Here is a 22,932-nt window from a genome sequence, read left to right as displayed (position 1 = left end):
CAGGAAGGGGGTAGAAGTGTCCGGTAGGCAGGAAGGGGGGGACAGTGTCCGGTAGGCAGGAAGGGGGGGGACAGTGTCCGGTAGGCAGGAAGGGGGGGGACAGTGCCCGGTAGGCAGGAAGGGGGGGCATTGCCCGGTAGGCAGGAAGGGGGGGCATTGCCCGGTAGGCAGGAAGGGGGGGACATTGCCCGGTAGGCAGGAAGGGGGGGACAGTGCCCGGTAGGCAGGAAGGGGGGGCATTGCCCGGTAGGCAGGAAGGGGGGGACAGTGCCCGGTAGTGAAGGGGTCAAGCATAAGTGAGAATACGTTTGCTGGGTAATGTTACGGCGAGCATTTAAAGGAGAGATGGTTCTCCTGACTCTTCTGTTTCTCCAACACAGGCCAGACGTCAATACTACAGAATGAAGGTTGCCAACATGGACAAGTTTGAGGAAAGGCTTCGAACTGCAGAAGATTCATTAAACATTTCAGTGATGGATCGCATCCCTGTCAAATACCGGCATATCGACGTATCTGCAAAGTACGGCCAGTTCTTGTCTGAGACATTTTTTCAGCCATATTGAATAATTTGAGCCATGGAAGCTGTTATGGTGAATGGAAAGTGTCAGTTTTGTGTTTCCTAACAGACGTTTAGTCTGATTTTGGAGGGAAAGTTATTCCTGTCCGCAGCAACAAATTTTATTTGCTTTTCTAAAAAAAAAAAAAAAAGAAAATTAAATTATATATCGAGAATAAGAAGTTTTTACATTTATTATTTCACACAGCCACGCTGTGTATGGATGCACAAAGCCCAGCTTACCAGCACGCCCGCCCGCATGGGTGCCCCCTCAGCATACAGCTTTCTGAGGGGGCACCTGCAAGAGAACAGGCATGGACAGTGCCGTCGGGGGACTTCAGAAGAGAAGGTAAGGAGCCGTTCTGTGCAGTGCGCTTACACAGAGCAGGTAAGTATCACTTCTTTTTTATTTTAACTAAACAAAGGGCTTTACAATAACTTTAGGTTCTGTTAATGTATCTATGGCAGGTTAAGGTACCTATATGTATGAGCTGAACATTATCTTGCAGCCAAATCAAACCGAATACTTTTTTTAATCTGTTGGCACCCATTAGCTGCCCCTTGTGATGGGTCCAATGCATTAGAAGCCCCTGTCTGATTACTATGCCTCTGCCTTACCCCAGCGCTGTTTGCCCATTAGCTGCCCCTTGTGATGGGTCCACCATATTAGAAGCCCCCATCTGATTACTATGCCTCTGCCTTACCCCAGCGCTGTTTGCCCATTAGCTGCCGCTTCTGATGGGTCCACCATATTAGAAGCCCCCATCTGATTACTATGCCTCTGCCTTACCCCAGCGCTGTTTGCCCATTAGCTGCCCCTTCTGATGGGTCCACCACATTAGAAGCCCCTGTCTGATTACTATGCCTCTGCCTTACCCCAGCGCTGTTTGCCCATTAGCTGCCCCTTCTGATCGGTCCACCATATTAGAAGCCCCTGTCTGATTACTATGCCTCTGCCTTACCCCAGCGCTGTTTGCCCATTAGCTGCCGCTTCTGATGGGTCCACCATATTAGAAGCCCCCATCTGATTACTATGCCTCTGCCTTACCCCAGCGCTGTTTGCCCATTAGCTGCCCCTTCTGATGGGTCCACCACATTAGAAGCCCCTGTCTGATTACTATGCCTCTGCCTTACCCCAGCGCTGTTTGCCCATTAGCTGCCCCTTCTGATCGGTCCACCATATTAGAAGCCCCTGTCTGATTACTATGCCTCTGCCTTACCCCAGCACTGTTTGCCCATTAGCTGCCCCATCTGATCGGTCCACCATATTAGAAGCCCCTGTCTGATTACTATGCCTCTGCCTTACCCCAGCGCTGTTTGCCCATTAGCTGCCCCTTGTGATGGGTCCACCATATTAGAAGCCCCCATCTGATTACTATGCCTCTGCCTTACCCCAGCGCTGTTTGCCCATTAGCTGCCCCTTCTGATCGGTCCACCATATTAGAAGCCCCCATCTGATTACTATGCCTCTGCCTTACCCCAGCGCTGTTTGCCCATTAGCTGCCCCTTCTGATGGGTCCACCATATTGAAAGCCCCCATCTGATTACTATGCCTCTGCCTTACCCCAGCGCTGTTTGCCCATTAGCTGCCCCTTCTGATGGGTCCACCACATTAGAAGCCCCTGTCTGATTACTATGCCTCTGCCTTACCCCAGCGCTGTTTGCCCATTAGCTGCCCCATCTGATCGGTCCACCATATTAGAAGCCCCTGTCTGATTACTATGCCTCTGCCTTACCCCAGCGCTGTTTGCCCATTAGCTGCCGCTTCTGATGGGTCCACCATATTAGAAGCCCCTGTCTGATTACTATGCCTCTGCCTTACCCCAGCGCTGTTTGCCCATTAGCTGCCCCTTGTGATGGGTCCACCATATTAGAAGCCCCCATCTGATTACTATGCCTCTGCCTTACCCCAGCGCTGTTTGCCCATTAGCTGCCCCTTCTGATGGGTCCACCATATTGAAAGCCCCCATCTGATTACTATGCCTCTGCCTTACCCCAGCGCTGTTTGCCCATTAGCTGCCCCTTCTGATGGGTCCACCACATTAGAAGCCCCTGTCTGATTACTATGCCTCTGCCTTACCCCAGCGCTGTTTGCCCATTAGCTGCCCCATCTGATCGGTCCACCATATTAGAAGCCCCTGTCTGATTACTATGCCTCTGCCTTACCCCAGCGCTGTTTGCCCATTAGCTGCCCCATCTGATCGGTCCACCATATTAGAAGCCCCTGTCTGATTACTATGCCTCTGCCTTACCCCAGCGCTGTTTGCCCATTAGCTGCCCCTTCTGATGGGTCCACCACATTAGAAGCCCCTGTCTGATTACTATGCCTCTGCCTTACCCCAGCGCTGTTTGCCCATTCTTTCTCATTCTCCTCCACATTGGCATAAAAACAGATTCTAAGCTCTCCCAGAAACACAAATGTTGGGCCAAGAACTAGCTGGGACGCATGGCCGTCGATGATCCAGTTGCACATGCATGTCTTGCTTTCCCATTATGTCTTTACAACCTTTAGAAATTAAAATGATGAAGCGAGGATCAATCCTTTGTAATCTATGTTCTGTGATATACTATGTATGGTTCATCATTCAATGCATTTCATGAAGCCATCAGATTTACACGCAGTATGTGGTACCAACATTCCGTGAGATACATTCCGTGTTTCTTCTTTTTATTTTTTGGTGGCAGTCATAGAGATCTCCATAGAAAATTCTGTCCATGAAACGCTTCTTTTACATTTAGTCCCATGGTAACAAGCACACGATGAACATTTCACATCCCACCTGGTAGATGCAGTTGGCATCGTCTTCGTACACACAATAGCCCATCTTATCCAATCAAAGTCAGTGCTTCTTGTACAGGAAACTGAAATCCTGATATGCATTTTAAGCCGGCCATCGATGGAGTGATTTTCTTTTCTGCAACCACAGGTTGCAGGAAAGAAAATCGCTTGATTCCCCCCCACAGTCAGTGTTGATGGGGGAATCCCTCCCGCCATTGTGTTCCCCAGGTGGGTCTCTGCCGGGAGAACACAGTGATTACTGCTAGCGGCTATAACCACATAAAATCCGACGGGCTGGTTGTACCGAGTTCATCGATTGATCACCTTTGGTACAGTCAGCCCGCCCATACATGGTTTGAATATCGGCGTGGTCCCTGCTGAACCGGCCAAGATTCGAACCGCCTATTGCTGGCTTTACTCTACACGTACTATTAAGTATACCTGGTTGTGTTTTTAGTTTGTCTCACACTTGATTATTGTGTTTCTACACATTTCATGTAATTGTAATTGTTGCTTTTCTCCTTACAGGATCATAAATTCTGCAGTCGCGGTTAGCATCTTTTTTGCCCTTTTCTACCTTCTTTTCCGGAGATTTGGGGAGGCAGTACGTCAAGGAGCTTTTGGGGCTTTTGTAAGTTACACAGCATAAAAATCTTGTGCCTGATTTGTTCTACTGTCTCCTCAGTTTACGATCACCTGTGGGCATATAGGCTATCCTATGGGCAGTAGAAGTCCATTCACCCCTCCAGAGGATTCTCCCCCCCCCCCCCCCCCCTTCCTGACCAGGCCCACTTTGCCAATTGCGCGGTCATGCAACAAAGCACCCAAATTAAATTTTTGCACTTTTTTTTTTTTTTTTCCCACATATAGAGCTTTCTTTTGATGGTGTTTGATCACCTGTGTTTTTTTTTTTATTTTTTTTGCTATAAACAAAAAAAGACTGACAATTTTGAGAAAAAAACTTTGACTTTTTGCTGTTAAACATGTCCAGTAAAAAATTAAAAAATAAAATTTCATCATAAATTTAGGCTAAAATGTATTCTGCTCCATGTCTTTGCTAAAAAAAAAAAATCCTGATACGTGTCAATTAATTGGTTTACGTGAAAGATACAGCGTCTACAAATGGCGGGATAGATACTGGGATTTTTTTTTTTTTCTCTTACCATCTCCTGTATCGTGTCTGCAGTCTCTGACCATCTCTTGTATCATGTCTGCGGTCTCTGACCATCTCCTGTATCATGTCTGCGGTCTCTGACCATCTCTTGTATCATGTCTGCGGTCTCTGACCATCTCCTGTATCATGTCTGCGGTCTCTGACCATCTCTTGTATCGTGTCTGCAGTCTCTGACCATCTCCTGTATCATGTCTGCGGTCTCTGACCATCTCTTGTATCGTGTCTGCAGTCTCTGACCATCTCCTGTATCGTGTCTGCAGTCTCTGACCATCTCTTGTATCATGTCTGCAGTCTCTGACCATCTCTTGTACCATGTCTGCAGTCTCTGACCATCTCCTGTATCATGTCTGCAGTCTCTGACCATCTCCTGTATCATGTCTGCAGTCTCTGACCATCTCCTGTACTATGTCTGCAGTCTCTGACCATCTCCTGTACTATGTCTGCAGTCTCTGACCATCTCCTGTATCATGTCTGCAGTCTCTGACCATCTCCTGTATCATGTCTGCAGTCTCTGGTCATCTCTTGTACCCTGTCTGCAGTCTCTGACCATCTCTTGTATCATGTCTGCAGTCTCTGACCATCTCCTGTACTATGTCTGCAGTCTCTGACCATCTCCTGTATCATGTCTGCAGTCTCTGGTCATCTCTTGTACCCTGTCTGCAGTCTCTGACCATCTCTTGTATCATGTCTGCAGTCTCTGACCATCTCTTGTATCATGTCTGCAGTCTCTGACCATCTCTTGTACCCTGTCTGCAGTCTCTGACCATCTCTTGTACCCTGTCTGCAGTCTCTGACCATCTCTTGTACCCTGTCTGCAGTCTCTGACCATCTCTTGTACCCTGTCTGCAGTCTCTGACCATCTCTTGTACCCTGTCTGCAGTCTCTGACCATCTCTTGTACCCTGTCTGCAGTCTCTGACCATCTCTTGTACCCTGTCTGCAATCTCTGACCATCTCTTGTATCATGTCTGCAATCTCTGACCATCTCTTGTATCATGTCTGCAGTCTCTGACCATCTCTTGTATCATGTCTGCAGTCTCTGACCATCTCTTGTATCATGTCTGCAGTCTCTGACCATCTCCTGTATCATGTATTTGACTATATCCTGTTCTGTGTCTGCTGTCTGTGATAATGCATATTCATAGAATTGTATGTGCAGTCCCTTGGTGGTGTCGGTGGCCGCATTCGAGGCCCCCCATATCAAGAAAGTTGACTACCACTGCTCTAGACACTGTATGGCCCCTCTCTGTCCATGTGCGTGATGAACCTAAAAGACTCCTTCAGGCCTTCATTACAAGCCAAAGATCACCATGAGTGCTGAGTGCCGCCTATTGCTGGGGTGCTTCTGACGTATGCCGCTTGTGTCTGCTCTGTCTTTATAATCCTTAGATTGCACGCTCCTCGGGGGCGGGGACTGATGTGAATGCACAATAGATATGTAAAGTGCTGCGTAAATTGACGGCTCTATATAAGTACCTGAAATAAATAAATAATAATCAAGACTCATTACTTGCATCTCTCTCTTTTCAGAACCAATTGAAATTGGCTCGTTTCACTATTGTAGATGGAAAGGGAATCAGCTTCAAAGATGTTGCTGGGATGCATGAGGCCAAGATGGAAGTTAAGGAGTTTGTGGATTACTTAAAGGTAACTTTAACCGTAGTGATGAGAAAAAAACATGTCTGTTCGTGCAAACGCACAACTCCCCAGTGCAAACGCACAACTCCCCCAGTGCAAACGCACAACTCCCCCAGTGCAAACGCACAACTCCCCAGTGCAAACGCACAACTCCCCAGTGCAAACGAGAACAAAACTCCAAAAGGCTCAAAACTCAACCAAAGCATGTGCAGATGTGACTAAAGATGAGGGAAATTATAAATGTGACCTAGTCCGGGGGCTTACAATTTCGAGTCTAGACCTACTAGCCAGGCACAAACCTTACTCTCCACCAGTTGCCCCACCCAACCTTGCCCAGGTCCGCCTCAAACCCCACCCATGGCCTGTCCCCCAACCACGCCCCCTTAAAGCTTATGAAATTACATTTTTCTTTAGAATAAAGAGTCCAAAATATAAGGATTGGCACCTTTTGGGGGGCGGTGGGGGGGGGGAGCTGGTACCGAATTTGACAGGTACCTGCTCCCATTTCTGGTCTGATCGCCTAGGCAATCGGAAACGGAAGGTGTCCTCCCTCCCTTCCTTCCTGTAGTCTTTTGGGACATGTGACAGGTCCCAGAAGACTACAGGACCATTGATGAAGCGCAGCTCTACTCGCACATGCTCAGTGGGTACCCGGCTGTGAAGCCGCAAGCTGTCACAGCTGGGTGCCCACACTGAAGATGCCGGCCTCCTGGAATACAGGACGGCCGGTGAAATGGGCTGCAGGGAACACACCATGGGACCGAGGGACAGGTAAGTGGCTGTTTTTTAAAAGTCAGCAGCTACAGTTTTTGTACAGTTTTTGTACAGTTTTTGTACAGTTTTTGTACAGTTTTTGTAGCTGCTGACTTTGATTTTTTGACAGGATGAGTGGAACTTTGCTTTAATTTCACACTGCATTGTTATGCAGACATCAATCTATTTCTGTGTGCTCTGATCCACATAGCAGGCAGCTGCGGAGCGGTGCAGAACACTGCACTGTGGCTGCCTATTTCTGCTCTTCAGCTCCTCAGCTCTGCACTGCACCCTGAGCTTTTATGCACCGCTATGCAGCTCTTAATTGCACCCTGCGTTTTATGCGCTGCGACTCATAGATCTGAATAAAATGTCACTTCTATGAAGTTAAAAAAAAAAAAAAAAGGGGTGTTGTACAGAGGACAACAGGGTCACACTTCCTCTGTGGCCTTGGGGTCGGTTCACACCAGATGCTGTCTAGTGCGGTTTTATTTTTCTGCATTGAAACACTTAGAGCAGTGGTTCTTAACCTGGGTTCGATCAAACCCCAGGGGTTTGGTGAGTCAGTCTCGCGGGTTTGGAGGAGGTGAAGACCCACACCCGACTCATATGATTCGTGATGACATGCCCCGCTTGTCCATCATTGGCTGCAGGTGGTCGGCAAGCCGCGGCTCGTGAGCCACATGCGGCTCTTTACACGCTTTAATGCGGCTCTTGTGTGCCGGGCGCCCGCTCCCCTCCCTCCTCTCGGGCGGCAGGGACTCTGCAGTGTGATCCAAAAAAAAAAAACAGCCAGGGCAGCGCGCTCAAATGCAATGATTGGCCAGTCTCGCTGCCACTCACATCCTGATAGCCAGTGATTGGCTGTCAGGATGTGTGTAGGCGGGGCAGCGTGACGAACGTGAGAGGAGCTAGGCTCCTCTCACAGTCCGCCCTGAAGACCGGAACGGCGCGGGAATACGGCGAGAGGAACGCGCGGAGCAAAGGTAAGTGAATTGACACAGGGGGGACTTGGCTTACTACTTGCTACTTACTTACTACTACTATATCAGGGATGAATTACTATATGGGGGATGAATTACTATAGGGGGGATGAATTACTATATGGGGGATGAATTACTATAGGGGGGGATGAATTACTATAGGGGGGATGAATTACTATAGGGGGATGAATTACTATATGGGGGATGAATTACTATATGGGGGATGAATTACTATATGGGGGATGAATTACTATATGGGGGATGAATTAATATATGGGGGATGAATTACTATATGGGGGATGAATTACTATATGGGGGATGAATTATTATATGGGGGATGAATTACTATATTAGGGATGAATTACTATATTAGGGATGAATTACTATGGGGGATGAATTACTATATGGGGGATGAATTACTCTATGGGGGATGAATTACTATAGGGGGGATGAATTACTATAGGGGGGATGAATTACTGTATGGGGGATGAATTACTATATGGGGGATGAATTACTATATGGGGGATGAATTACTATATGGGGGATGAATTACTATAGGGGGGATGAATTACTATAGGGGGGATGAATTACTATAGGGGGGATGAATTACTATAGGGGGGATGAATTAATATGGGGGATGAATTACTATATGGGGGATGAATTACTATATGGGGGATGAATTACTATGGGGGATGAATTACTATGGGGGATGAATTACTATGGGGGATGAATTACTATATCGGGGATGAATTACTATATGGGGGATGAATTACTATATGGGGGATGAATTAATATGGGGGATGAATTACTATATGGGGGATGAATTACTATATGGGGGATGAATTACTATAGGGGGGATGAATTACTATGGGGGATGAATTACTATAGGGGGGATGAATTACTATAGGGGGGATGAATTACTATATGGGGGATGAATTACTATATGGGGGATGAATTACTATGGGGGATGAATTACTATAGGGGGGATGAATTACTATATGGGGGATGAATTACTATATGGGGGATGAATTACTATGGGGGATGAATTACTATAAAACAGTGGTTCTTAACCTGGGTTCGATCGAACCCCAGGGGTTCAGTGAGTCAGTCTCGCGGGTTCGGCAGAGGTGAAGACCCACACCCGACTCATATGATTCGTGCAGTAAATATTCATTATTATGTTTTTGTGTGAAAATCATGTTTTAATGGTTTTGTTCTTAACGGTTTTGTTCATTTTGTGCACCTATGTATAAATATATACCTATGTTTTGAATTTTAAAAATCATATTTTATTTTTCCAATTAAGAAGGGTTCGGTGAATGCGCATATGAAACTGGTGGGGTTCAGTACCTCCAACAAGGTTAAGAACCACTGGCTTAGACGGTAGATTGTATGGGTTCCAATGGCCTAACAGGGCTTAAAATTTCAAGTCCTGAGCTACTAGTCAGGCCTTCGAGTTACTCGCCACCAACAAACAGAGACACCTGTACACACACACACACACATACACACACAGAAACATGTACACACGCACAGAGACACATATACAGACACATGTATACACACAGATATGTGTACGTACACAGAAATACACACGCGCAGACACATGTACACACAGACACGTGTACATACATACACACAAACACACATGTACATACACACATATACATGTACATATACACACACATGTACAGATACACACATGTACAATTGTACATGCATACACAGACACACATGTACACGTACACACACACACACCACCACCCCACCCCCCATAAAAAGTTGCAGTACTTCATTGTTCACTCACAGAGCCGGGTACTGCACTCTAGGGGGAGGCAGAGAGCACAGCACACACTCCTTACTTTGCTTTCACTGCACTCAGCTATTGAGCAGTCTGACGGCTCCCAGTGCCAGTGACAGATCCGGCCTGAGCTCCGAGCCTGCTCAGCAAGACGGCCCTGGGGGACACACTCCCCCCCCCCCCCCCCCCACCATAATTTCCACTCGCCATTGGCGAGCAGGCGAGTGGAAATTTCGAACCCTGGCCTAGTTTACACCACTGCGGTCAGTTAGAGTGCATTTCAGTGCAGAAAAAAAAAGTAAAACATGCTGCACTTTCTTTTTCTGCATTGAACTGTACTGGAACACTGCAAATTGCAAAAAATATGCACCGGAACGCACATGTCCCTATTTTTAAGATGAAGGAAAAAAGAGGAGAAAAAACATACCAGAAAGCATCAAAAACGTGCAGAATCGGGAATGCGTTTCTATGGTGTGGACCGGCCCTAAGTCATTATTTCTCTTATTTTATCAGTTTTTTTTTTTTTCAAGGGCTGGAGCCGAGTCATGTGGCTGGAGCTGCAGCGGGAAGTCAAACATTTATCATCGGTATTACCGCCTCTGCTAAGGCTGGGTTCACACTCATGCGGTGCTGTACATCGCATATGATTCGCACAGGAACAGCACCACATTCCTGTTCAAATCACATGCGAATTGTGTGTGGTGCAATTTGAGCCGTACATTATATATGGCTGAAATCGCCCCGCACCAAAAAGGTGCAGGACCCTTTTTTTGGTCCGCACTAGAATAGGATCGCATGAGTATTCACACCTATGCGATCCGATTCTACACATCGCACTGCGTTTTGCGGACCGATTTTCGGAGTTGCCACCTTAACATACACACCCGCAGCGGTTCGCATGAATGGGGTGTGATTCTGATGCGGTGCAGAATTCGCACAGAAAACGCTGCAAATTCTGCACCGCATCAGTGTGAACCCGGGCTTAATGTGACCACTTCCTGCTCAGGGCCCCTGGTTGTTAGGGAGCCGACGTTCACCTGTAGTGGGTGGAGCCTGCTGGGTCCCTCCCACAGCTCTGCTTTCTGCACAGGCTATGGACAGCACAGTGATGATGTTGCTGCTATTTTTACAAGGTAATATCAGGGCCTTTAAAGGCACTTGGTGATCACAAAGTGGGTTTTTGCAGAATGTATTTCATTGAACATTTTTAGGCCCAGAACTCAGCTTGAAAATGCCTAATGTAGGTCAGCTGTTCGAAATCAACTGCACCTGACGTATTTCATCTTTTAGAGCAGCCTTTCTCAACTTTTTGAACTTGGAGGAACTTTTGAAATACCTTTCAGGTCTCGGAGAACCCCTGCTAACAATGACTATGCTGTAAGTACAGCTCACGGTACATTAGTATGACGGGGAAACGGAAGAATTCTCCTTACATTTAGGGTCAGTAGGAAAAATCTCCCTTTATAGATGGCTAAAAGAGATCATTGGTCTCTGTGGTTACTCATATGAGAGGCAGAGGTTGCTCAAGGACCCCCAGGCAACCTTTTGGAGGACCCCCAGGGTTGAGACAGGCTGGTCTAGGTAGTTTTATCGCTGCCAGATATAAATTCATGTTCTCTTGATGTGTATGAACCCCCAACTAAAGCTTTCTACTCTGACGCAGAGTCCAGAGCGATACCTACACTTGGGGGCTAAAGTACCTAAAGGTGCGTTACTTCTCGGGCCGCCAGGATGTGGGAAAACCCTGCTTGCCAAGGCCGTAGCCACAGAAGCGCAGGTGCCATTCCTGGCAATAGCCGGCTCAGAATTTGTGGAGGTGATTGGAGGTAAGACAATACTCGACAACGAGAGCTCATTGTAACTTCCCCCATCCCAGCGCTCGGCTTGTCTTTACCCACAATTCCTCTGCACACCCTGTCTTTTAATGCTGTTTATGTAAATATATATATATGTGTCTACTGATGCCAGCTGCTGGGGGATCTATGGTCACTGGGGGGATCATTTGTTGCTTGGGAGGTCTATTTTTGCTGGAGTGATCTTATGTTGCTAGGGGGCCAATTGTTGCTGGGAGGGATGTACTGTCGAGGGAGGGGTCTATTGTTGCTGTCTGCTGGAGGGTCTATTGATGCTGGTAGACCTTAGGTTTTGTTACATTGGGGGTCTGTTAATGCTGGGGGGGTCTATTGCTCTGGGGGATATTTTGATGTGTACACAGACACACACGTGTACACACACACACCAAAATATCCCCCCGAGCAATAGACCCCCCCAGCATTAACAGACCCCCAATGTAACAAAACCTAAGGTCTACCGGCAGACAGCGACAATAGACCCCTCCCTCGACAGTTCCCCCTGGTGCAATCGGTCCTGGGTTCCTCCTGGTGCAGTGGGTCCTGGGGTCCTCCTGGTGCAGTGGGTCCTGGGGTCCTCCTGGTGCGGTGGGTCCTGGGGTCCTCCTGGTGCGGTGGGTCCTGGGGTCCTCCTGGTGCGGTGGGTCCTGGGTTCCTCCTGGTGCAGTGGGTCCTGGGGTCCTCCTGGTGCGGTGGGTCCTGGGGTCCTCCTGGTGCGGTGGGTCCTGGGGTCCTCCTGGTGCGGTGGGTCCTGGGGTCCTCCTGGTGCGGTGGGCCCTGGGGTCCTCCTGGTGCGGTGGGCCCTGGGTTCCTCCTGGTGCGGTGGGCCCTGGGTTCCTCCTGGTGCAGACAATGCCCGGCCTCATGTGGTGAGAGTATGCAGGCAGTTCCTGGAGGATGAAGGAATTGATACCATTGAATGGCCCCAACGCTCCTCTCACCTAAATCCAATAGAACCCCTCTGGGATGTCATGTTGCGGTCCATCCGACGCCGCCATGTTGCACCTCAGACTGTCCAGGAGCTCAGTGACGCCCTGGTCCAGATCTGGGAGGAAATCCCCCAGGACACCATCCGTGGTCTCATTAGGAGCCTCCCCCGACGTTGTCAGGCATGCATACAAGCACGTGGGGACCACACAGACTACTGAGGACCATTCTGAGTTGCTGCAATGACATTTCAAATGGACTCGCCTGCTGCATCATTTCTTCACTTTGATTTTCGGGGTGTCTGTGAATTCGGTCCTCTGTAGGTCGATCATTTTCATTTCCATCAAACGATGGGGCGTCCTTACGTTCCTCACCCATCCCCCGTCCATGTCAGTATAGAGATCCAGCAGGAGATTCCTCCCCATTGGGATCTGATGGGTTTTCAAAGTGTTGTTTTCATTTTTTTTTGGAGCCGTGTATATTAAGGGCAGGTTTGTGTGGAGGGAGCCCACTCCTCCTTATAGGCACATGGACACATTAGAAGCCCAGAGCCCAATGGCAGCTGAAGGTGGCCAATGTGTCCCCATGCCAAACTCAGCTGGCAAGCTGCACAAGAATGGCAACCACCCCAACTAGCTTTTGAAGTAAAGTGCACATGGACACAATAAAAAACAAACAGAAAATTTTCAGCACCCTTACCAGCTAGCTGGCAAAAAAAAAAATTGACCAATTATAACCACATTTACGGTAGAAACAGGTTTTAGTTGCGCACATTTGCAAATCTAAGTGGAAGCCGCAGTGCCTCGCCAATGGACAGTTCTTTGTAAAACTAAATGTCTTCCAGTTTTAGCTGTATTTTAATTCTCTGTGAACATCCAAATGCCTCATTACAACTCTTGCCTCCCTCTTTCCGTCAGGCCTAGGTGCAGCGCGCATGCGTAGCCTCTTCAAAGAAGCTCGTGCCCGAGCTCCCTGCATTGTCTACATTGATGAGATTGATGCCGTAGGAAAGAAGAGGGCCACAAACATGTCTGCATTCTCAAACACCGAGGAGGAACAAACGCTCAACCAGTTGCTGGTAGAGATGGATGGTGAGTATTGATGGCCCGAATACCCCCCCTGTTCAGTTCACGGTCGAACATCCGAATCTAAAGAAAGTTCGACTGTGAACTTCGAACTTAATGCAAGTCTATGGAACTCGAAACTTGTAAGTTCAAAAGTGCCCATTTTAAAGGCCTATATACAAGTTCTGTGCCATAAAAGGGGTATGGGGACTCGGGGACTGCCCTGAGGGACATGAATCAGTGAACAAAAACAATTTCAAAAAGTACAGTTTTTAAAGGGGCAGTCATTTTTCATTGCTTAACCTCCCTGGCGATATTCCCGAGTGTAGCTCGGGGTACGAAAAGCGGTATCCAACCCCCCCGAGCTACACTTGGGAATACCATGCAGCGTTGCTCAGGGATTCCCTGCACCACTTACCTTGTCCTGCGCTCCCGCGATGTGTTCCCTGCAGCGTCACCGGCCATCTCCTCCAGCCGATGCCGACATCCATCTTCCGGTCCCTGCGAGCGTCGGGACGTACGGGGGACGGAACTGGCGAGAGATTTGAAAATTTTAAAAAGTGACATTCACTAAACACACTAAAATCACATAGTATAACATTCCTGTATCAAACCATTTCACATACATTGTGTCCCGAGTGCTTTGTCCAGCGCCCTGCCTGCATTATTACTGTTCTTTCTGCCTGGAAACTGAGAAACGTTCATGGCGTCCAAAAAGCGTCCCTTTAGGTCAGACGCGGTTTTAGAGCGGCTAGAGAACAGCGATAGTAAATCAGAACCACTTGCAGAATTGAGTGATAATGATTGGTGGGGGAAATTCCTCATCAGACACTGAAAACGATTCTGCGACTGAGCTCAGCGATGGGCCAACTTGGCGCTCTATTTCACATTTCAGTGTTTTTGGTTTGATTATATTATTGAATTACATTTATTATTATATTTTTTTGATTATTAAATTATAATTTATGATTTCGTGTTTCAAATTTTATCCTACCCGGGATGTTTACTAGACTCTTGTCCGGACAGATTTCAGTGGGTTATTCCTAAAATTACAGGACTACAATAAAAAAACAACATATTTCCATGCAAAAAAAAATTACCGCTTTGCGCACAGAAATACTGACATCATCAGACCGCTAGGGAGGTTAAAGTTAAAAAACAAACATTCCTTTGATTCGCCTCCTGACTGCCATATAAGGAAATGATGGGAGGGCGGTGGTTCTCTTGTTCTGGGAGGACGTCCTCCCACTCTAAATGCGCATGCGCACAGATCGGTGTTGCTCTGTGTCCCTGGGGACACAGCGCATCAGCGATCAGAGTAAAGAGCCAATGACATCGGCTCTATCATGTGATCAGCTGTGTCCAATCACAGCTGATCGCATGTAAACAAGGAAATTCCGGTTGTCAGCAGTCTTTCTCTTCATGCTAAGCGCGTGAGGAGAGGAGAGCCGGTAATTGGCATTCCTCAGAGGGGACATCTACACTGATCATCAGGGCCCTGATAGTCAGTGTAGCCCCGTCAATTCCCACATGTCAGTGCCACATCAATGCCTCATAAAAGGTGCCTACCAATGCACATCAATGCCACATATCAGTGCCATCAGAGCTGCCTTTCAGTGCCAATTATCAGTGCCGCCTAACCGTTCCCATCAGTGCCAGTCAATGCTACCTGTCAGTGCCCTATATGACTGCTGCCTTTCAGTGCCCATCAGTGATACCTGTGAATGCCCATCAGTGATGCTTGTCAATGCCCATCAGTGCCCATCACTGCAACTTCATTAGCGCACCTCAGTGCAGGAGAAAAATTACTTGTTTACAACATTTTTTTTTTTTTTTTTAATTTTAGTCTTTTTTAGTTTGTTTATCAAAAAAATAAAAGCCCTGATGTGATAAAATACCACCAAAAGAAAGCTCTATCTGTCTAAAAAAAAAACATGATAAAAATGTTGTTTGGGTACAGTGTTGCATGACCGCGCAATTGTCATTCAAATTGCGACAGTGCTGAAAGCTGAAAATTGGCCTGGGCAGGAAGGGGGTAAAAGTGCCTGGCAGGCAGGGGGTTAAATATCATGCCTGGGGGGCGGGGTCCCCTTAAACTACCTGCAAAGTTGCACATCTGTACAATGTATAGAACCGACTGCAGCAGAACTGATATTTTTTTTCATTAAAAGAGCATGGGGTCCCCCCCAATCCATACCACACCCTATAGGTCTGGTAGGAAGGTTAGGAGAGACTCCACAGTAAAAAAAAAAAAAAAAAAAAAAAAAAAAAAAGTGCATCATTGGTGTCAGTGGGAGGAATAGTACCCCATTAGTGTCAGTAGAAGGAATAGTGCCCCATTGGTGTCAGTGGGAGGAATAGTGCCCCATCATTGGTGTCAGTGGGAGGAATAGTGCCCCATCATTGGTGTCAGTGGGAGGAATAGTGTCCCATCATTGGTGTCAGTGGGAGGAATAGTGCCCCATCATTGGTGTCAGTAGGAGGAATAGCGCCCCATCATTGGTGTCAGTGGGAGGAATAGTACCCCATTAGTGTCAGTGGAAGGAATAGTGCCCCATTGGTGTCAGTGGGAGGAATAGTGCCCCATCATTGGTGTCAGTGGGAGGAATAGTGCCCCATCATTGGTGTCAGTAGGAGGAATAGCGCCCCATCATTGGTGTCAGTGGGAGGAATAGTACCCCATTAGTGTCAGTGGAAGGAATAGTGCCCCATTGGTGTCAGTGGGAGGAATAGTGCCCCATCATTGGTGTCAGTGGGAGGAATAGTGCCCCATCATTGTGTCAGTAGGAGGAATAGCGCCCCATCATTGGTGTCAGTGGGAGGAATAGTGTCCCATCATTGGTGTCAGTGGAGGAATAGTGTCCCATCATTGGTGTCAGTGGGAGGAATAGTGCCCCATCATTGGTGTCAGTGGGAGGAATAGCGCCCCATCATTGGTGTCAGTGGGAGGAATAGTGTCCCATCATTGGTGTCAGTGGAGGAATAGTGTCCCATCATTGGTGTCAGTGGGAGGAATAGTGTCCATCATTGGTGTCAGTGGGAGGAATAGTGCCCCATCATTGGTGTCAGTGGGAGGAATAGTGCCCCATCATTGGTGTGAGTGGAAGGAATTATGCCCCATCGTTGGTGTCAGTAGCAGGAATTATGCCCCATCATTGGTGTCAGTGGAAGGAATAGTGCCCCATCATTGGTGTCAGTGGGAGGAATAGTGCCCCATCATTGGTGTCAGTGGGGGGAATAGTGCCCCATTCATTGGTGTCAGTGGAAGGAATAGTGTCCCGAGGTCCTTTTATAGAGGCAAACAAAGGGTCACATCCGGCCCCCAGCTGGCTGCAGTTTGCAGACCACTGGTCTATGTCAAACTAAAATTGTTTTGGGTAAAATGGAACATTTCAAACACTATACATTGTAACCTTTTCTTCTTTATAAGTCTTTTTATTAAACAGAAGTAATTGATCCCGGGTTTTACATGGTACATAATATTTTTGCATGTAATGATCATGTGATCGGCTTTTCTAGTGGTCACATGATCATGGTCTTGGAACTAGGAGCCAAAACTGCTGCAGGCTTCTGGTCAAGTTCCTGACATGACGGGCATTGTACTGGGGAACATTAATCTGCAGACCGTGGACAGATACCACGTTATTACCATTTATGAACAGCAGAAGCAGTTTCTTTCAAACTCTCTTTTTGAGTCAAAACCCTAATAAAAGGCAGAAATATATTTGCACATATTTCAGACATGGGCATGGGCTTTTTGGCCGAATCTGGGTTCTTCGTATAATTTTGTTAAATAACTTGTCATTCGTGATTGACAGCTTGTAATACTCCTTTGGGGGGAGGGGGAGCCACAGACTACTATTGGAAGTCTCATTTGTGAGGAATATAAGAAACGGGCGGGTGCTTCAGGCCACTGGTGCCCACCCTAACCTGAAAGATTGGTTTTAGGATGTTTGGCCCTTAAAGCAGAGCTCCGCCCAAAAGGGGAAGTTCCACTTCAATGCATTGTCCCCCCCGCTTCCCGTTAAGGATTGGCACCTTTGGGGAGCGGGTAGCAGAATCTGACAGGTACCCATTCCCACTTCTGCTGTGATCGCTAATGGAAGCAGAAGGTAACCTCTCCCTCCCCATAGTGTCTTGGACATGTAACAGGTCCTAGAAGAATACGGGCGACGGAAGTCATCCTCACCTCCCCCCCTCCCTCCTTCCATCTCTCTCTCTCCCCACACAGAGAGCGCGACTGGACCCACGAGCCAGGAGACGAACCGAGCCCCGAGACGACCACCACAGACGAGCAGACAACAAGAGAGCCCCCCCGCTCCTCCCCCCCTCTCTCCTCCCCCCTCTCTCCTCCCCCCTCTCCTCCCCCCCTCTCTCTCCTCCCCCCCCCCTCTCTTCCTCTCCCCCCTCCTCCTCTCTCCCCCTCCCTCTCTTCCTCTCCCCCTCCCTCTCTTCCTCTCCCCCTCCCTCTCTCTTCCTCTCCCCCTCCCCCTCTCTTCCTCTCCCCCTCCCCCTCTCTTCCTCTCCCCCTCCCCCTCTCTTCCTCTCCCCCTCCCTCTCTCTTCCTCTCTCCCCCTCCTCTCTCTTCCTCTCTCTCCCCTCCTCTCTCTTCCTCTCCCCCCCCCTCTCTCTCCCCCCTCCCCCTCTCTCCCTCCCTCCCCCTCTCTCTCTCCCTCCCCCCCTCTCTCTCCCTCCCCCCCTCTCTCCCTCCCCCCCTCTCTCCCTCCCCCCTCTCTCTCCCTCCCCCTCTCTCTCCCTCCCCCCTCTCTCTCCCTCCCCCTCTCCTCTCTCCTCCCCCCTCTCTCTCTCTCTCCCTCTCCCTCTCTCTCTCTCCTCCCCCATCTCTCTCCCTCTTTCTCCTCTCTCTCTCCTCCCCCATCTCTCTCCCTCTCCCTCTTTCTCCCTCTCTCTCTCTCCTCCCCCATCTCTCTCCCTCTCTCTCCCCCTCTCCCTCTCTGTAGTCGTCTGGGACATGTGACAGGTCCCAAAAGACTACGGGGCCATTCACAAAGCGCAGCGCTACTCGTGCATGTGCAGTGGGCACCCGGCTGTGAAGTCGTAAGCTGTCACAGCTGGGTGCCCACTCTAAAGACTTCTGGTGAAACCAGCCATGGTGAGGACACTGCCGGACCGAGAGACAGGTAAGTGTCTGTACTTTAATAGTCAGCAGCTACAGTTTTTGTACAGTTTCTGTAGCTGGTGACTTCAACTGGAACTCCGCATTAATGTCTGTGTGTTTCCGATGTCTCTGCCAGGTATGGGCACCACCGATCATGTGATCGTGCTCGCCTCCACCAACAGAGCTGACGTTCTGGACAACGCATTGATGCGGCCAGGAAGATTGGACAGACACATCTTCATCGATCTCCCCACACTGCAGGTGAGACACATTCGTAGTATAGCTAAGCATAGCATTTGGCATGGTGGGATTTTTCAGGCACAACAACTCTTATTTTCTAAAAAAGAAGTTTATTTGTACAAAAATGTATTAAAATATAACATTCATCAACTTAATGTCTAAAACCACATTCAATTCACATTCCATCTCAGATACAATATAAGTTGTGAATATAGATTTTGAAAAGATAAAGCTTGAGCTTTTCAGAATCTATATCTGCAATTTATATTGTATCTGGTATGGAATGCAAATTAAATGTGATTTTAGACATTAAAGCGGAGTTCCACCTGCGAGAGAGGGGAAAAAAAAAAGTCAGCAGCTACAGTTTTTGTAGCTGCTGACTTTTTCTTTTTTTTTTTTTTTTTTTTAAATACAGCCACTTACCTGTCCTTCGGCCCCACGGTGTCCTCAGCACGGCTGGTTTCACCGGCATCTTCAGTGTAGGCACCCGGCTGTGACAGTGCATGCGTGAGAATTGCTGCGCTTTGTGAATGGCCCCGTAGTCTTCTGAGACCTGTCATGTGTCCCCGAAGACTACGGGGGGGTACAACAACTTCTGCTTCCGATCACCTAGGCAATCGCAGCGGAAGTGGGAGCAGGTACCTGTCAAATTCAGGTACTTGCTTCCCCCCCTCCACTCCCCAAAGGTGTCAATCCTTAATGGGGAGCGGGGGACAAAGGCTTAAAGCCGAATTTCCCTTTTTGGGTGGAGCTCCGCTTTAAGGTGATGAATATGTTATATTTGAATCAATTTTTGTACGAATAATCTGTATCTTTTTAAGAAAATAGAGTTGTTGTGCCTGAAAGATCCCACCATGTCAAATGCTGTGTTTAGTTGAAATTAGGGATGCGGCACGGTTTTGGGCCCTTTATATTCTATTCATAGTATAGGTTTTGTGGCTCTTGATTTAAGCAGTTTTGTTCTGCATTCCAGGAGAGAAGAGAGATTTTTGAGCAGCACCTAAAGATCCTGAAGTTGACACAGCCTGGAAATTTCTACTCCCAGGGTTTGGCGGAACTTACTCCGGGATTCAGTGGTAAGATGGCCATCTGCACCAAATCCTAATTCAGAGGGAACCTATGGCTCGGCTATAGTCATTCAAGTATTTAGATGTTGTTAAGAAGCTTTAAAACAAACCCTCACTGACCTCTGTAGTCGTGGCACTGAGGAGCTATTCATCCTTCAAGTTTACAGCAGGACGGTCATCATTTAACCAGCTCCCGCTCGGCCTATTGGAGAATGACAGCAAAGCAGGACTCTCGTCAATCTGGGTGGGCATCGTATGACATCCTCCCAGATCACCGCCTTGCACGCGCCTGCAGGGCCACGCTGTGGCAAGGTCTGTGTACCAGCCATTTCAGGTACCATGTGACCTCTGTGACCCATCACAGCAGGTCACATGACAATTGTAAACAATGGATGGCTTCCCTTCATGCCATCCATTGTATACAATTGTGGTGTTAGCTGTGATTGGTCACAGTGATCACCTATGCAGACTGGGCCAGTCACAGCCCATCTGTGTCATGTGATTAGCTGTGGCCAATCACAGCTAATCACAACAAAAAACACTGAATAAATCGATTTTCATTCAGTTTAATACTTGCCTATAGCAGTGAAATTCAGTCACAATGTGTAAAAAAAGAAAAAAAAAACTGATCACTTCCCCAGAGTAGTACAATATTACTATTTTATTAAAAAAAAAAAAAAAAAAAACAAATCGTACAAAAAAAGTAATAAAAAAAAGTGTGTATGTACATGTATGTATACACACACACATAATATATACATACATACATGTGTGTGTATACATACATGTACATACACACACCCTTTTTTTTTTTTTTTTTTCCCCGCACGGTCACCAGTCAGTGTCCCTGACCGCCACCACACCGCACAGTTTTGCATGACCGCACACTTGTCAATCAAACTGTGAGAGCAGCAAAAACGGAAAATTGGCCTGGGCAGGAAGGGGGTAAAAGTGCCCGGTATTGAAGTGGCTAAGCTTTTCTCAGCAGCTGGGCTCCTCCGCATCCTTCTAGGGCAGTACAGTGGTTAGCACCTTTGCCTGGCAGCACTGGAGTCGTCGGTTCGAATCCCAACCGTGGCACTACTTGCCTGGAGTTGCATGTTCTTCCTTTGCCTGGTTTCCTTCGGGCACTCTGGTTTCCTCCCACACTCCAAAGACCTGCTGGTAGGTTAATTTTCTCCTGTATGAATGTAAGTTAGGGACCATAGATTGTAAGCTATTCGAGGGTTAGGGTCTGATGTGAATGTACAATATATACGGTATGTAAAGTGCTGCATATATTGATGGCGCTATTTAAGTACCTGTAATAAAAAAAAAAAGCCCTCTAATGTAAACAAAGAGCAGGTGATTTGGGAAGGGGAACTGAGCTACTGGGACAACAACTGGAATGATGTCAGGCATGCTTTGCTGTGAACTTTGATGAATTGCTCCACAGCGCTTGCGGCTATAGTGGTCAGAGAGGGTTTGAGTGAAACACGATTTTCTGCTTTTTAACAATGCAGAAATACTTTGACATCCGTAACATGGCCATGGGTCCGCTTGTTTGGGTTGCCACTGCAAATGTAAATGCGTTCTATGTCTTGGTGAATCTGGTAGTGAGATTGTTTTGCCCTTTGAGTTGCCACACTTGCACAAATGTTTCAGCCATGGGGAGAGTCACAGCCTCCTTGCTACATGTGAACCCCGAAGATGAGCTGGAACAGAGCCAGAAACTGTGGCAGTGAGATCTCATTTCCAGAATCCCCAGAAGTTATTATGGACTAGTGGGAGACCTCAGTCCACCGGAATCTTCCTGTAATTTAAGCATCACCTGTAGGTGGAATGACGTTTTCCGAAAAAGTAATTGCAAACGTGCACCTTCCTCCCTTTTAGGGGCCGACATCGCTAATATTTGTAACGAGGCAGCTCTGCATGCAGCGCGGGAAGGACATCAGTCCGTACACACCTCCAACTTTGATTATGCTGTGGAGAGAGTGATTGCAGGTAAGAATAGCAGACATCACAATTTGTATGTAAGGTATGTGCACACCGACCGAGAACAGCATAAAAACAATACACAATACACACGGCGTAATAATAAATGAAAGGCCCAACTCCAGACAAAGGTGTGTGTTTGTTTTGTTTTTTTTGTTTTTTTTACTATTGAATAATGTGCTGAGACATTACAACTTCTGTCAACTTTTTCTTGCTTTCTGTATCCTCATTTAGTAGCTATTTCTTCACTTTCTGCCTAATGAGAGATGGTAAAATCTCCCCATGTTTTCTATTTGACAAGAGTCAGAATTGAAGTAGATATGAGGCATCACTTTATTACATAACCAGCATATATTACATCTATAAATGAGTGAGTTTATTTATAAAAGCTATTTAAAATTTTGTTCCTTAAAGTGTTACTAAACCCCGGGCCCCGCACTCACTATATCCGCTCTCCCCGGACCCCGCACTCACCATATCCGCTCTCCCCGGACCCCGCACTCACCATATCCGCTCTCCCCGGACCCCGCATTCACTGTATCCGCTCTCCCCGGACCCCGCATTCACCGTATCCGCTCTCCCCGGACCCCGCATTCACCGTATCCGCTCTCCCCGGACCCCGCACTCACTATATCCGCTCTCCCCGGACCCCGCACTCACCATATCCGCTCTCCCCGGACCCCGCATTCACTGTATCCGCTCTCCCCGGACCCCGCATTCACCGTATCCGCTCTCCCCGGACCCCGCATTCACCGTATCCGCTCTCCCCGGACCCCGCACTCACTATATCCGCTCTCCCCGGACCCCGCACTCACCATATCCGCTCTCCCCGGACCCCGCATTCAGTATATCCGCTCTCCCCGGACCCCGCATTCAGTATATCCGCTCTTCCCGGACCCCGCACTCACCATATCCGCTCTCCCCGGACCCCGCACTCACTATATCCGCTCTCCCCGGACCCCGCACTCACCATATCCGCTCTCCCCGGACCCCGCACTCACTATATCC

The 22,932-nt window shown here is 47.9% G+C and overlaps 1 protein-coding gene across 1 annotated transcript in view; it reads left to right on the top strand.

The window, feature by feature from the left end:
- Positions 1 to 22,932, top strand: part of SPG7 (SPG7 matrix AAA peptidase subunit, paraplegin) — a gene marked incomplete at its 5' end in the record, with an annotated part of 39,225 nt that overhangs the window by 2,227 nt on the left and 14,066 nt on the right. Inside the window, 8 exons of the mRNA XM_089667120.1 lie at positions 381 to 520; positions 3,864 to 3,966; positions 6,039 to 6,155; positions 11,347 to 11,509; positions 13,378 to 13,551; positions 18,780 to 18,904; positions 19,857 to 19,959; positions 21,823 to 21,933. Coding sequence (XP_089523246.1) covers positions 381 to 520; positions 3,864 to 3,966; positions 6,039 to 6,155; positions 11,347 to 11,509; positions 13,378 to 13,551; positions 18,780 to 18,904; positions 19,857 to 19,959; positions 21,823 to 21,933 — 1,036 coding nt within the window. The remainder of the gene's footprint in view (positions 1 to 380; positions 521 to 3,863; positions 3,967 to 6,038; positions 6,156 to 11,346; positions 11,510 to 13,377; positions 13,552 to 18,779; positions 18,905 to 19,856; positions 19,960 to 21,822; positions 21,934 to 22,932) is intronic.

This window comes from Staurois parvus, unplaced genomic scaffold, assembly GCF_062004578.1.
Source record: "Staurois parvus isolate SC_StPar_1 unplaced genomic scaffold, SC_StPar_1.0 ptg003041l, whole genome shotgun sequence".
Taxonomy (NCBI): domain Eukaryota; kingdom Metazoa; phylum Chordata; class Amphibia; order Anura; family Ranidae; genus Staurois; species Staurois parvus.
The sequence above is the reverse complement of the archived record's forward strand: the minus strand, read 5'-3'. Positions and strand labels throughout refer to the sequence as shown.